Genomic DNA, 15,005 nt, shown 5'->3' with positions numbered 1-15,005 from the left:
GAAAAGCTAGATCCAATCTTGGAAAACTGGGAGAAGTTTTCCAGGACTGGATCCAGATTTTCTAGGCACCTGGAGTGGGACAGCATGGAATTCAAAGGCTGATATGTCGACTTCCGAACTAACAAAGCGCTTTGCTTAGGCTGGGTTCACACAACGTTTTTGCAATCTGTTTTTTTTTTATCCGTTTTTTGCAAAAAAATAAAAAATGAATAAAAACATGATTTATTTGTGCGCATCCGTTTTGATAAGTTTTTCCCTTTACTTCCATTATAAAATACAAAAAAAAGGAATCCCTTATTTTTACCGACACAAAAATGAGGTTGACTACATTTTTGTATTTTAAAAAAAATGGATCCATTTTTTTAAATAATGGAAGTAAATGGAAAAACTGATCAAAACGGATGCGCACTAATGCATCATTTTTTTTCAGCTGTTTTTCATATGATTTTTGCAAAAAAGGATTGCAAAAACTTAGGCTATGTTCACACTACGTAAGTTTCGTAATAATCATGATTACTCATGATTACTACGAAACTTACGTAGTGCTGCCTTCTAAGGAATCCTGGCGGAGTGTATACACAAAGGGGGACATTTATCAAAGGTACGCCTGAGGCGTACACCAGGGAGAAGGTGTAGATAGGCCCCTTTTCCCTAGCGTACGTCTCCCGTACGCCCGGTTTGCCCAATGGGTGGGCTGGCAGAGTTTGCGGAGGAATGATAAGCCGGGGAGGAGGCGTGTCCTCCCTCCGTGCCTAATTTATCATGATTTACGCCTGCTCGCAGGCACAAATCATGACACAAATCTACACCTGCTGGAAGCAGGTGTAGGTTTGGTACGCCGGGAACAGATTCGGGCACCCAGACGTCTCTTAGTGAATCCTGCCGCAAAGAAGGGGGCAGGGCCAAAAATAAGACCGGTGTACTTGTACATCGGTCTTCGTAAATCACCCCCAAAGTATACACTGTGTCTGGGATCCCTAGCGGCGCCACGCCGCTGACATGTAAGTTTTCTGCGGCCACTATTCAGTGCGCGCATCCGAATTCAGCGGCTGTGAAGATCAGCAGCTGTGAAGGTCACGGAGCGGCCAGTCTCTTACTACGTGGGAACATGGCCTGATACTGTACATTTGCTTGTACTCAAAAGCTTTAGGACAATATGCACACCGATTTTTTTATGTTCTTTTATTAATTTGCTCTTTTCCTACAGGAACTAAAACAAGATATCTCCAGCTTCCGATATGAAGTGCTTGATCTTCTGGGAAACAGAAAGCCTCCAAGGAGAAGCTACTCCACCAGCAGCACAGAGGTATCACAAAAAGAAGAAGTGCCAGAAGAACGGCCTAAGGCCAAAAGTGTGTCCTTCAACGTAGCCAATAAAAAAAAAGACTTTAACGTCTCGGCTCTCTTTAAAACAATGTCTGGGATTGAAATCATGGACGAGGCTCCAAAAAGTAATGGCATTAGTAAGCGTTCCTTCATTCGAAATGGCAACAAACTGCAGAGGCTTTCAAGTTCCAAGAAAGAGTCCTTTAAAAGACTAGGCTTACTCTTTTCCAAGATGAACGGACACATGCCAGAGCCTGCTAGCAAACCAGTATACACCATCTCTGATGGTCTCGTCCAGCCTCAGTACATGTGGCAGGAAGTAAAACAAACTGATCCAGAGCCAGAGTGCTCTAAAAGTGAAATTAACCTCAATGAGGTGAGTCAAGATGGGGGCACTGGTGTACTAAGTCAAGATCACACTCCTATTCACACCAGCTCCCTACACTGTGCTTCCAACCTCTGCTCTTCTAATGCCAAGTTGATAGACTCAACAGAGGATGTGTTTGACTCATGGGGCGAAGCATGTGATCTGCTCATGAACAAGTGGAAGGATGGGCCGGAGGAGCAGGTTACCACAAGACTATAAGATAAATACATAAGACTGCTGTAAAATTTAGCAACTATAGATTTGTAACAATTTTCTTTTACAGAGCATTAAATAAGGTAGGAATCCCTTCCCGTTCACTTAGATGAGTGTGGAAGTCCATCAACAGCGATCTATTTTGCAATATTTTTTTACCATTTTTGTTTGCTTTTTATATCAATGCTATTAAGCTGTGTCTAAGCTTTCTTGTTAGTCTTTCGGCATCAGCAGGGCTTTCTGACTATTGGGAAAAAAAAACAATAATGGGGAATGCAGAATATGTGTAGCAAATGGAGCTGCACTATAATATAACAGCTTACCCACAGTTATAATTCTTCTGATATTTAGCCAAATTTATCTTTTTCTGATGCATCATTTCAAATTTTGTATCGTGATTTCCACCAGCAGCATGTGGGGTTTGACATGTTTGCACAAAAAAACTGTATACCAAGCTGGCTACAGCTTATTCTTAAGAATTGATCTTTCACCTTCCCATCCCAGCACTTAAGAACTAAATTTGATCACCACTATAAATGGGATAGTAACCGTCCAACAATTTATTCCTATGACTTATCACTCCGTAGTATCCTGTGAACAGAAGCTGTAGTGCCATACAATATGAGCAACATTGCAAGAAATATCAGCAATAGGTGGGCCATGGGAGGAGGGCCACTCATATATAACAGACTGTATATGTCAGAGCATTGTCTAATCCTGTTTACAAGAATCAACCTTGTAGGTGTATTGTAGAACCATTTTTTATGGAGATCATTGTCCACCAATAATGTTCACCTCTAGCATGAGGTGAACATTTTTTTTGTTGGTCTTTGATGGACATAGTGTACTACTAGAACTGGCATACATTTCAAATGTTAACTGGAGAACTCAGGAACACTGTTTCTATGGTTTAGAAAATACTACTATATTGTTACATACATTATCCATTCTACCATTACAGTCCATGATTAAAGGGTTTATCCTAAGGTTGAGTGTAATATTACAGCTCTGCTCCATATATTTCAATTGGAAGTGAGCTGCAATACTACATGCATACTGAAGAGAAGAGTGGCACTATCAGCTATGTATTTCTAATCCTAGATAACCTCTTTAAGAAGTACAGTAGTGCTTGCAGGGGGAAAAACTGCTAGCTACAAATCTCTTATTGGGGTGGTCCACTTCTTGGCAACTGTTAAACAAATGAGGTCCTCATTAAAAGCATTTAGGATTCATCTTATGGGAGTTTCTTTACATGAGGCTAAGACAATAGAGGTGGAAATAATTACATTCTGCCTTATTATTGCGTTATCATTACACTATACAGTCTTTCTCTGTATAGAACTTATCTGCAAAATTAGTGTGAGAACAAATCTTTAAGAATTCTTGAGATGATTTTTGGCTTCAAGTAAAAAGGCCCCATTTTACCATTTTCCTACACCTGTTATTAAGAAATCTAATAAGACTTATTTGCTGTAAAGAAATTATTGGTTAAAAAAACGATCATAATGATAATGGTTGTATACTAAATTCACTTTCTAGAAGAAATTTAAATTACTTCAAAAGCATCACTAATGTGTCAGGGGTTTATTTTGGTTATTTACAACTAGTAAAATAAAAATTATGCAAACCTGTTTATATATACTGTAGGACACATACAGTATATAAAATATTAAAGGGGTATTACCATTTCAACTTGTGTAGCGGACACTCAATTCATTGCCTAAGGGGCTTTATAGAGAATGAATGGCACATTGGCCATGCATGAGCACTGCGCACCATTCATTCTGGCAAGTTTTGTCCCTCTCATCTGTGGATTGGTGGGGCTCCCCGTAGTGAGACTCTTATTATCGGCTTGTTATCCTGTAACAAGGAGATAAAAAGTGAGATGGAAATACCCATTTAAGAAGTCATGATGAATATCATATTAACAAGCTTGACCTGACATCGATAGTAACCATGCCTTATTTACCAACACATTAAACTAAGTAAAAAAAGTAGAAGAAAACATCTTCTAAAGTCACATTTTTATCTCTCTTTCCTCATTAAGTACCCAGCAAGGCCCAGTCCTAAGAACCAGTGCCCACTTAGGGGCTTCTATGGCTATTTCAGGGGAACTACAGTAGCTAAAATGACTTCTCAATGTATTCTTGGTTAGTCTTGCAGAATTTGTATGTAAGTACCTAGAGAATTGCATACAAAGACAAATCTAGACCAAGCTTATGAGATTAGTATCATTCACTTTTGGTTGTCCAATATAAAAAGCAATGACACTTTGCACTACACATAAATATGTCATTGCAACGTCATTTATTGTGGGGCGTCCAAAAAAACACATGTTTCAGAAGCCGAAACCACCTCCTGTAAAATTCTTGTTGGACTAAGCACCATTACATGTTCTGGTAGTAAAAAGAAATTAAAGCACAAGGATTGGTAAACCATAGATACATTTGGTGGTCAGGTACATACGGCAGACTATGCTGCTATAAAACTGGTGATGATACATCCAGTATGTCCATGAAGCTCTTGAGGGAGCGATTACCTAGGCTTCTACTATGGTGTAGCTGGTGCATGTTCACACTAAGTAAATTAGGCGTCATTGCCTGTCTAGGGGCGAGCGTGTGCTCCTCCGCTGCCGCTGCTCTCCACTCAAACAAGTGACATATCACTTCTTCCAACGCAGAATTTTGCCTAATTTACTCAGTATGAACATACCCTAATATATGTATTATGGAGTTTTATTGGTTATGCTTAATCTTGAGTAAATAAAAAAAAAAGTTTAGATATTTTAGTAACACTATGATAGCTAATACATGGATTTTCTACAAATCAGGTCCAGTAATTTAGAAATGCTAGCTTCTAAAATGTCTTTACTTTTAGGATGAGGCTAGCTATACTACGCAGGATAACTGAGCTTTTGTCAAAATATGGTACAAATTTAAAATATCCTTATGAAAAACATGAGAACGCCACTTTTGTGTCCACCTACAAAGTTATATTTGCCTGCTTTCTGGCATTACAGAGATCCATAGGGGGCAGTATAGCTGCATGTCTTGGGGTCAGGGCCGATTCTGGGGTCTCTGCCGCCTGAGGCAAAGCTCAGGCGGCCGCCCCCTCGCTAGCTCTAAGCAGCTCTTATTGCCTCACTGCTGTCTCCCCGGCTCTGTAGCCGCTGTCCCGTCCCGCCACCAACAATCACCGATGTCCCCTCATCGCGGCCCCCGGGCAGGACGATGACAGCTGCTGACTGACGGCGCAGGAATGTGGCTGGGGAACAGCGATAAGCGTTGGCGGCGGGACCGGACGGCTGCGGCAGGACAGATGAGCGGCTGCAGGGCTGCTGTCTGCCGCCCCCTGCAGGGGCGCAGAATCTGCCGCCTGAGGCGGAATACTCATTCTGCCTCATGGCAGAAGCGGCCCTGCTTGGGGTTGTTGTGAGCTGCCCAGGAACCTGTACATGAAATAACACTCTGTGCATGCATCAAGCTTTTTCAAGTTATAAAATGAGGAAATGTGCAAGAATTCAAATAGTTAATTCTACTTTTTAATTTTCAGTGCAAACCTGTAGCAGGAATGACAATGCCGTCTTAAGGGAAATATTAAGAGTTCTTTATGTTGGTAAAGTTAGAATTAAGTTGGCTAAAAGGGATGTGCCAATTAACTTATCCCCTTATTAACAATATATGGGATGTGAGATCGAGGAGGGGGTCTCGTTTTATAAATTGCAGGGTGGCCTAGGGGTGAGATACCTTGGTGATCTCACACTTATGCCCTATCCTGTGGATATAGGTTAATTCAAGTCAGAGAGAAAATTAAAATAGCTTTTTACTAATAATATACTTAAAGGGGTATTCTATTTTCTATATTAATATTATTCTAGATACAAGAGAAACCTCTGATAAAGTATAGTCACCTATTGCAATAATTGCAGTTGGAAATATGTAAAGTGTCCCTGTAATTTGCAAAAAGTTTTGACATATTAGAGAGACATGTTTAGATCGGTCGGGGTATGGGTGTTCAGACCCAAAACAATTGTTAGAACAAGGCTGGAGAAGTGTGTGGTTAAGCGCTTAACTTCCCGACTCGCTGCGATCATGCTATCTCCCTGCAGGATTCCAAAGAGTTACAGCGAGACGTGAAAGGCAGCAATCTGGAGAGTGAAGCACCTAGCCATGCACTTCCCTCAGCTCATTCTAGTGGGGATCTGTCTTAATAGTATTTTACATATGCCATAAGCTCCTAGTAATTCTCTATATTGAATTTGCACACGTTTGCTTGATATTCCATTATGTTTTTCCTATTATTAAAAAAAATCTATATTTATTAAAATGTTGCTCAGTATTTCTTGGGGGCACTTACATCAGCATTGAGTTTAAAATACATTTCCATTCAATGTCATCCACCTATAAGAGAACTGATGAGCGATAACAGTATTTGTAGAGTTAATATATCTGCATGTCTATGCCAGTTAGACAGTAGCAGCTCAGTAGGCGTCACGTCTTAAATAGTTACTAGTGCAAAAAAATGTTTATATATCAAAGTCTACATATCAGTAACTGCTTACAGTTACATTAGTGTTATGTACATTAGTATAGAGTATATAGATGTTACAATCTGCATTAGCAACATCCTCTGTATAGGTCACGTCACATGTAGCCTGTAACCATGGCGACACATTGATCTACTTAAGAGCTGTAGACACACAAAAAAAGGATGTGTTTAATCAAAACTATTTGCAAGCTGCTTCATAGATCTGATAAATTTGTGGACATAGGGGGAGATTTATCAAAGGAGTGTAAAGCAGTGCTGGCTCAGTTGCCGCTAGCAACCAATCAGATTCCACCTTATTTTTCAAGGAATCTGTGAAGAATAAAAAATGGACTCTGATTGGTTGCTAGGGGCAACTGAGACAGCTCTGCTTTACAGCCCTTGATAAATCTTCCCCTTAGTCTTTAAAGGGGTTGGACACATTATAGTATAATTGTTTTGTGTGTAGTATAAGTAAGTGTATTTACATTAATTACTGACAGCAGCTCCCTATGTACCTCATAGAGCTAAAATCAGACTCCCCTCCTCCAGGCTGTGCTGCCCTGCTCTGTGGTGAGGCTGTCCATAAGATGGCTTACATGAAGGAGTGACCATGCCCCGCCCCAAGTGTCCAAAATAGGCATATACAGGCTCAGTGGTGGACACTGGGGGCGGGGCATGGTCACATGCTCCTCCATGTCAGCCATTTTATGGACAGCCTCACCACAGAGCAGGACAGAATAGCCTGGAGGAGAAGAGTCTGATATTAGCTCTATGAGGTACACAGAGAGCTGCAGTCAGTATATACATTGAGCACACTTACTAATACTGTACACTAAACAAGTTTACTATAAAGTGGCCAAGTTTATCCCATGGGTCCCTGCTGAGCTCTATTTTCTGGCAGCAATGACTTGCTTCAACTAGTGACTGACTGAGCAGACATTTTCTGTATGTCAAGATGGGAACAGGAAATGGAGATCAGTAGGGACCGAGCCAGGCAATTAAAAACATAAAATAAACACCATAATAACCACTGGACAACCCCTTTAAAGAACCCCCACCAACATTTATATTCCTTACCAATCCCTGAGGCAGCTGGTTTCAGCTCCCCCATCCCCGTCAACATAAGTGTCTTGGTTCAGTCAGATAAAAGAGTTATTTCCATAATAAGCATCTTAGTCTTGTTCTAACACTGACACGCTGAATTAATGCACAAAATCAATGCACATAATGAATGACAAGGCTGAAGAAAAACAAGGGATGCATATTGAGTAGTGTAGAAAAAAACAAACAACAAAAACAAATACCAGTGTCTGTGCAGTACTGTAGACACAAGGCATGTCATACAGATGCCCGGGTCTCCATTTGTAATGTAGTAATATGTCATACTAAAATGGAGAAAAATTTTAAGAAGAGTAAAATGGACATCGTCATTAACAAAAACTTTCATATGTCGAAGGGTTTGATCGGTCGGGGTCTCGCTATGGAAACCCTCACACATCATGAGAATAAGAGGGTAGAAGTGTATGGTAGCACATTTCACTCCCCAACTCTCACTGATCCCAGCTCCATTATAAGTCTATGAAGCCTCAGGATGGAGATGATTGACACATGATCGGTCGTTCTGCTGATCAGTGAGAGTCCCAGCAGTGAGACTCTGAGTATATTGGCTCAGAAAATCCCATCATAACAATATAATATTGTGTGATGAGATATTAAACCATTTTAAGTGCAGTTGTAGTTATAGTGGTGCAATAAAGAATGAGCAAAATATTCAGCATTGAAAGATGGCTACATAGGCAGTATAAGGGTATATGCATACTGAGCAATTCTCGCGGAATTCTGTGCGGATTCCACATCAAAATACGCTCAAAATTCCATTTAAATGCACCATTGTTCCTTTTCATAGAGCAAATAGGGATTGCCCTCCGTCCGTGCACACTGCAGAAATTTCCGTCTGGAAATCAGTTCGGAATCTGTACGGAATTCACGTTCCACCCAAAGAATTGACATGTCAATTCTTTTGAAGGATTCTACTAGAGGAATCCTATAGAAGTCAATGGGGCTTGAATTCTGCTTGAAATTCTGCTTGAAATCCGCTTGCATTCCGCTCGGATTTCACTCAAATCCTGCTCAAATTCAGCTCCTATTCTGCCAGGGCAGAATAGGCGAGGAATTTCAAGCAGAAAACTTTATGCTTCAAGGGCCTGTTCACACTGAGCAAACACAGCGCAACTCCGCGGGGGAGAGCTCCGCCGCGGAATCCCGCTGTGCTCAGTGTGCTGCTTTGAGCAAATGGGAGAGCGCGCGCCTGTCCGCTCCCTCTCCTCTCCGCTCAAAGAATGAACATGTTCATTCTTTGAGCGGAGAGCGGCGGCAGCGGACAGCCATGCACTCTCCCATTCACTCAAAGCAGCACACTGAGCACGGTGGGATTCCGCGGGGCGGAATTGCGCCGTGTTTGCTCAGTGTGAACTGGCCCCAATTCTGCGAGAACTGCTCAGTGTGCATATACTTTAAGACTGGAGTCCTTGAGACCATTTTCTATCTGGAAAGAATATGTGCACGGTCACTTTTATGTTATGTCATCAATAGACACACCGGACATATCATCAGTAAAGTCTAATACGCTCTTGGAAGATCAACCTTTGCAGCAAACTTGGAAAATATGGAGTTGCCCTCTGCTGGACTTTGTTGTATTAGAGGCCCATTCTTGTGTTAGAGACTAGGTCTACAGTCGCTCTTGCACTCTGATGGGTCACTATGATACTTCCCGTAGGCAGCAACCAGTAAGGGTGAAGTGTGCCTTTCTATAAACAGTAGCAAAGACTGTTGGACAATTTTCTGAGGTGCAGAATGTACAGGGTTAACTGTTTGCACAACATTCACAGTACAGAATGCCGATCCAGGGATCTGTTATGTTATTAGTAAGTGTTTTTTCTAGGGGTTTGAGACCAGTTTCACGTGGCTTTAATGTTAACATGGATATAACAACAGCCAAACACTCCTTGCCATTCCCTATAGTGAAGATATTCAAGTGTTGTCACCATGTGGTTCCAGTTAGTTGCCTTTTACACAAGTGATTTATGACTGAACGCTTGTTTATAAGGCAACAAAAGTCAAATGTAATCTTGTGACTGATACTGACAATACTAGATCAGTGCTTGTATTGGGCAGTGGTTTGCCAGTCTAAAAGGACCCTAAGGCTGATTTGATTAAGCCTATTGGTCAATGGTTTGTAAATTAGGAAGTGCGTATTTTTTCATATTGTAGATAAAGTTAAACTTTGCAGATATTGTCAGAAGTGGTGTAAAAACCTAGTGAGTCAGACAGGCCAGAAAAAAACAAAACAGAAAAAAAAAACATTAGAAAACTTTCAAAAACTTTGCTCCTACCTATAGGCAGGAAGGGCTGAGCAGACTGATAGGGATTTTACATTTTCACATGACTGTGAATAAAGAGTGGAAGTTTGTAACTAAAGACCGACTGGTGCTAAAGTAAAGGGCCTTTTAAAGGGTTGATTATCGGCCATAAGCTCCTGTGGCTGATAATCGAACCGTGTAAAAGTCACAGGGATCAGCTGAGGACGGGAAAAACGACTGATCCTTGGCTGGCTGTGTCTTTTGAGCAGGCTTCAAAATTTATTGGTATTGGCTGCACATCTTCCTGTGTAAATAGGGTAATGTGTGGCCAACCATTTGATTTGCCATGCTAAGTTTTTGTTCTCTAGTTTTTTCCCTGCTTAAAAAAAGTATAAGTATCTTTTGATTTTTGTTTTGTGTGTTTTTCAATACTCTTCAACAGAAATCCTTGAATCATGTGATTGAAGAAGTACAAGCAACTGCAATGAGAAAAACATAAAAAAATAAAAAAACAAACAAAAAAGAAAGTACGTACTTACAGGAGAAGTCAAGCGAAAATTTTTATAAAAGTATTGTTTTGCCCAACAAAAGTTATACAAATCCTCAATATACACTTATTATGGGAAATGATTCTGAAGTGCTTTTTTCCCCTGCATTTACTACTGCATCAGGGCTTCACTTCCTGGATAACCTGGTGATGTCACGACCCGACTTCCAGAGCTGTGAGGGCTGTGGCTGCCGGAGAGGATGATGGCAGGGGGACACTGAGGGACATAGGGCACTGGAGGGACACTGAGCATCCCTCTGCCATCATCCTCTCCAGAAGCCACAGCCCGCACAGCTCTGGGAGTCTGGTCGTGACATCACCATGTTATCCAGGAAGTGAAGCCTTGATGCAGTAGTAAGTGCAGGGAAAAAGCACTTTATAAGCATTTCCTGTAATAAGTGTATATTGGTGATTTGTATAACTTTTGGTTGGGGCAATACAATACTTTAATAAAAGTTTTCGGCGAACTTCTCCTTTAAACACACTATGTGGGGGAGTGGGTACAATACTGCATCATAAAGCACCAGTAAATGCTAAAGTTTTTTTTTATTTATTTTATTTTCATCTGTGAAGGAGGCCTAAGCTTAAGCATTAAAGGGATTTTGCAATTTATAACATTGATGGCCTATCCTGTGGACAGGCCAATCAGTTGTTCAACTGCACTGGTATCTATACACAGCTAACAGCACCGGAAGCCCCGTGCCATCCTCTGTGTAGTGGTGGCACAGGGCACTGCAGCTCAACCTCTGTCCAATAGGGGCTGGTCTTCAGTAACATACGCCACCACTACATAGTAGACATTGCAGGGTTTCCAGGGTCTTTCAATGGGCATGAATACCAGTGCAGCAGCTCTTCTTAACACCTGATCGGACACTGATAGCCTATCCTGTGAATAAGCTAACAATGATTTAAACCTATACAAACCTTTCAAGATCTCAAATTCTGACCTAGCGAGCTGATGTTTGAGAATACAGATAAGGTCTTGTCTTGCAGCTTAGATCACACCTCTGAATAGTGCAATGAAAAACATGAAATGATGTGAGTTCTCAATGTGATGAACATTCACACACCTGGGAGCTGCTGTGTGATACTTATACAAACAGATTAATTATAAGTGCTACTTCCCTGCATATAAAATAAGATAATGAAATGTTGTCAGTAACACATTAGAAGAGATCACACCCGCTAACACACTATGTAGACTGAATAGCAATTAAAGCTTTTAACTAACTGGTGGAGGACAAATATTTTGCACTGGGTACATCATTTATCTTAGTTGTTTTTGTCAGTTTAGGGCAGATATGGGGAACCTTTGGCCCTCCAGCTGGTGCAAAATTACAATTACTACAATTCCTATCATGCCTGGGAAGCTAAAGCTTTGGCTGTCCAGGCATGATGGGAATTGTAGTTTTGCAACAGCTGGAGGGTCGTAGGTTGTCCATCCCTGGTTTAGGGGCATGTCCTCATGATGGAAAAATCATGGATTTTTTATATGGTCTTGGATACAGATTTAGCCCCATTCTTCTTTATAGATGAGGGGTGGGGAACCTTCAGCCCTCTATCCTTTGGCTATTAAGGTGTGGTGGGAGTTTTGCAACAATTGGACAGCGGATGGTTCCTCATCTCTGTTTTAGAGACTGGCCACCTAGTGTGATCAATCATTTAAACATCTCTTAGCTTTTTTTTTTCCACGAATATACCCCAGACTAGTCACCACTCGCCACCATCTTAAACACATAAGTTGGTAAATTCTCCTAAAGTATAAGTGCCCACTGACTATCATGAGCCACATGTGTGCCAAAAGTATGTCCTTGACTACTCTATAACATACAACTGATTGGTACATTGTATATGTTTATTTTTTCACCGTTTGTCTATGGCAGATTTTCTAATCTTTAGCCAATCACAGTTCAGCCTCATTTCTGATTGATGGGTTGCTATCAAATCAATTGTTCACCTGTTTGTATCAGAAAGATTGATAAATCTGGGCCCCAGTTTTCTAGGCTCAGTTCACCCTTCTAACATAAGTAATGCAGTGTAATCCTAACCTACAAGTTTTTAGTTTTCTTAGACTATTAAGTGTTTATGATCAGTTTCTAAAACAATGAATTGCAATTTATGCATGGCAAAAGTATCACATGTATAAAAGTTTCTCCATTTATTGGCATCTTCCATACCCCTTAATATATTTTGAAAAGTGGAGGAAACTAGAATTCATGAATGGTGCCAACCAAGTAATCTCTATTTTCTCAGAGTTTGTGATATTGTCTTTAAAGTGACACTGTCACCCCCTTTGTTCATTTTGACATCTCTACACAGGTGTAAAGGGTAAATTTAGTGTTTTTCATATCTTATTTCATATCATACGTCATGGTGCTTGTTCAAGTAAAAAGTGTCCTTTTATCAACTGCAGATTGTATTAAGTGGGCGTGGCCTCGCGGCACTAGCGCCACATAACCCCGCCCACAACGGCACAATTGGCCCCGCCCCTCGCCGGCCATTGGAACAGGCTGGCCGAAAGGTCTAGACTCCACCCCCTTTACGTTGGATAACCAATGGGCGTCAAGGGGGCGGGGCCAACCGTGCCGTTGTGGGCGGGGTTATGTGGCGCTAGTGCCGCGAGGCCACGCCCACTTAATACAATCTGCAGTTGATAAAAGGACACTTTTTACTTGAACAAGCACCATGACGTATGATATGAAATAAGATATGAAAAACACTAAATTTACCCTTTACACCTGTGTAGAGATGTCAGAATGCACTAAGGGGGTGACAGTGTCACTTTAAGCATGGCTGGAATGATGATATTACTTTACACCATCCATACTTTTCTGCAACCTATAACCTGTTACAAAGCACATAGAATGACAATAGTAATTGCAGCATATACATATACTCATATTGCCTAGCCTAGTAATGCCACCATATAGACACTGTCTAAAGAACATCTAAAATATGTAACTTAAAAGGATTCTCCAAATTCAGATATTGATGTCCTTTTCTCAATATCTATTATGCATGGATGTATGCAACATACATCAGCTAGGCACCTCAGCTCTGTACACTAAGTAGTAGAGGCACCAGGTTATAAAAGGGCAGGTCCCAATGAACACAATAAGAGTTGAGCTACAGCAACCAGTGCCACCACTGCACAATGTATAGAGAAGAGGCTTCTAGCTGATATTCACTGTGTATTTTTGGGGACACACACAGCTGGTTGGAGCTAGGTTTTAGCAACGTTGAGGTTAGGCCATCAACATCTGAAATTAGAGAATCCCTTTATGGACATATGCAACCAAGATGTAACCCATTTGGTTCCTTGGGGTCTCTGAAGAAGGTGAGAACCTGTGAAGGGATCCGCTATCCTCAGACCTTATAATAAGGTTTATAGTACACAAATACACTGATGGTTGAAGTGGATCTCCTTTATCCAAAGATGGCAGCCTGTATATATAGCCTGGGGGCATTGGTTCTTTTCTAAGGCTTGTTTCAGTACCTCATTGGCTGAGGTACTAAAGGAGTAACTTGCATAGCACCAGTGTTTACTTGCATAAACTTTAAGGAATGGAACCATCTCTACGTGTTTAGAGGGTCAGCGCCACATTGTAATATCTTCACTAGATATACAAAATATCACATCCTTAACATTACAATGCAGTCTGCAATAGTGAGGAACCTTTCTTTAAGGATTCTGAAAACAATATATGACAAAGAAGTCATCCTGTTCAAAGTTTTTTTGTTAAATTAGCACTAGGAGGGGACTCCATGTTATGTTTTGTTATTGGGCCTTGACCCCTACATATATTTTTGATGGAACTGTAATAATTATATCCATTGCTAACGCATCATACAGATAGGACCCTATTTTGCTACTAGGCACCAAGGGCCTGTGCCTAAGACACCAGTATTGAGGGGGCGGCACTTGTGTATTAAAAAACACAATAATAATTTCCCCCCTTTGGTTGGATTGACATCATAAATGTCAGAATACAGTTATGTCTACTAGAGATGAGCAAACCTAGAGCATGCTCGAGTCGATCCGAACACGATCGTTCGACATTTGATTAGCGGTGGCTGCTGAAGTTGGATAAAGCCCTAAGGCTATGTGGAAAACATGGATATAGTCATTAGCTGTATCCATGTTTTCCAGACAACCTTAGAGCTTTATCCAACTTCAGCAGCCACTGCTAATCAAATAACGAACATTCGGGTTCGGATGGACTCGAACCCGGTTTGCTCATCTCTAATGTCTACCAATGTTGATACATTGATGTAAAGGAATAAAACCATTCTTGGCTTCATTTCAATGGTTTTATGGACAGCCCATGAGTTCTGTATGTTTTATGCCACAACTGGTCCTAAAGGGTCCACTGATGGGAACTGGTACCACTTATGGCACAAAACATGGCTGTACTACATTCAATTTAATATATAGTGTCTCACTGCACACCTATTCATCATAGTATATATAGCATGCATCCTAAAGGAGTGAGATGAAAGGAAAGCACATTTCCCACAATGGCACCCCTTCCTCAAGTATTGTATGTACAGTACAAGTATGAAGTACTGCAGCCTTCTGTATAAATGTCATGGTCTGTTATTGTGACTTTTGTCTAGAGAGCTTTGTCCATTGTATGTTCAATGCAGCACTGTGCAAAATAGTAGC

The 15,005-nt window shown here is 40.9% G+C and overlaps 1 protein-coding gene and 1 long non-coding RNA gene across 9 annotated transcripts in view; both read left to right on the top strand.

Moving 5' to 3' along the window:
* Positions 1 to 6,678, top strand: part of TRPC5 (transient receptor potential cation channel subfamily C member 5) — a 262,067-nt gene extending 255,389 nt beyond the window's left edge. For all 8 annotated transcript variants that reach the window (XM_069942768.1, XM_069942769.1, XM_069942775.1 and 5 more), the window contains one exon: positions 1,208 to 6,678. In XM_069942768.1, coding sequence (XP_069798869.1) covers positions 1,208 to 1,912 — 705 coding nt within the window. In that variant the 3' untranslated portion in view covers positions 1,913 to 6,678. The remainder of the gene's footprint in view (positions 1 to 1,207) is intronic.
* Positions 1 to 15,005, top strand: part of LOC138765646 (uncharacterized) — a 680,565-nt gene that overhangs the window by 388,041 nt on the left and 277,519 nt on the right. The window lies entirely within an intron of this gene.

The sequence above is a fragment of the Dendropsophus ebraccatus genome, chromosome 10 (assembly GCF_027789765.1).
Source record: "Dendropsophus ebraccatus isolate aDenEbr1 chromosome 10, aDenEbr1.pat, whole genome shotgun sequence".
Taxonomy (NCBI): domain Eukaryota; kingdom Metazoa; phylum Chordata; class Amphibia; order Anura; family Hylidae; genus Dendropsophus; species Dendropsophus ebraccatus.
Note: the sequence above shows the minus strand (reverse complement) of the source record. Positions and strands in the feature narration are given on the sequence as shown.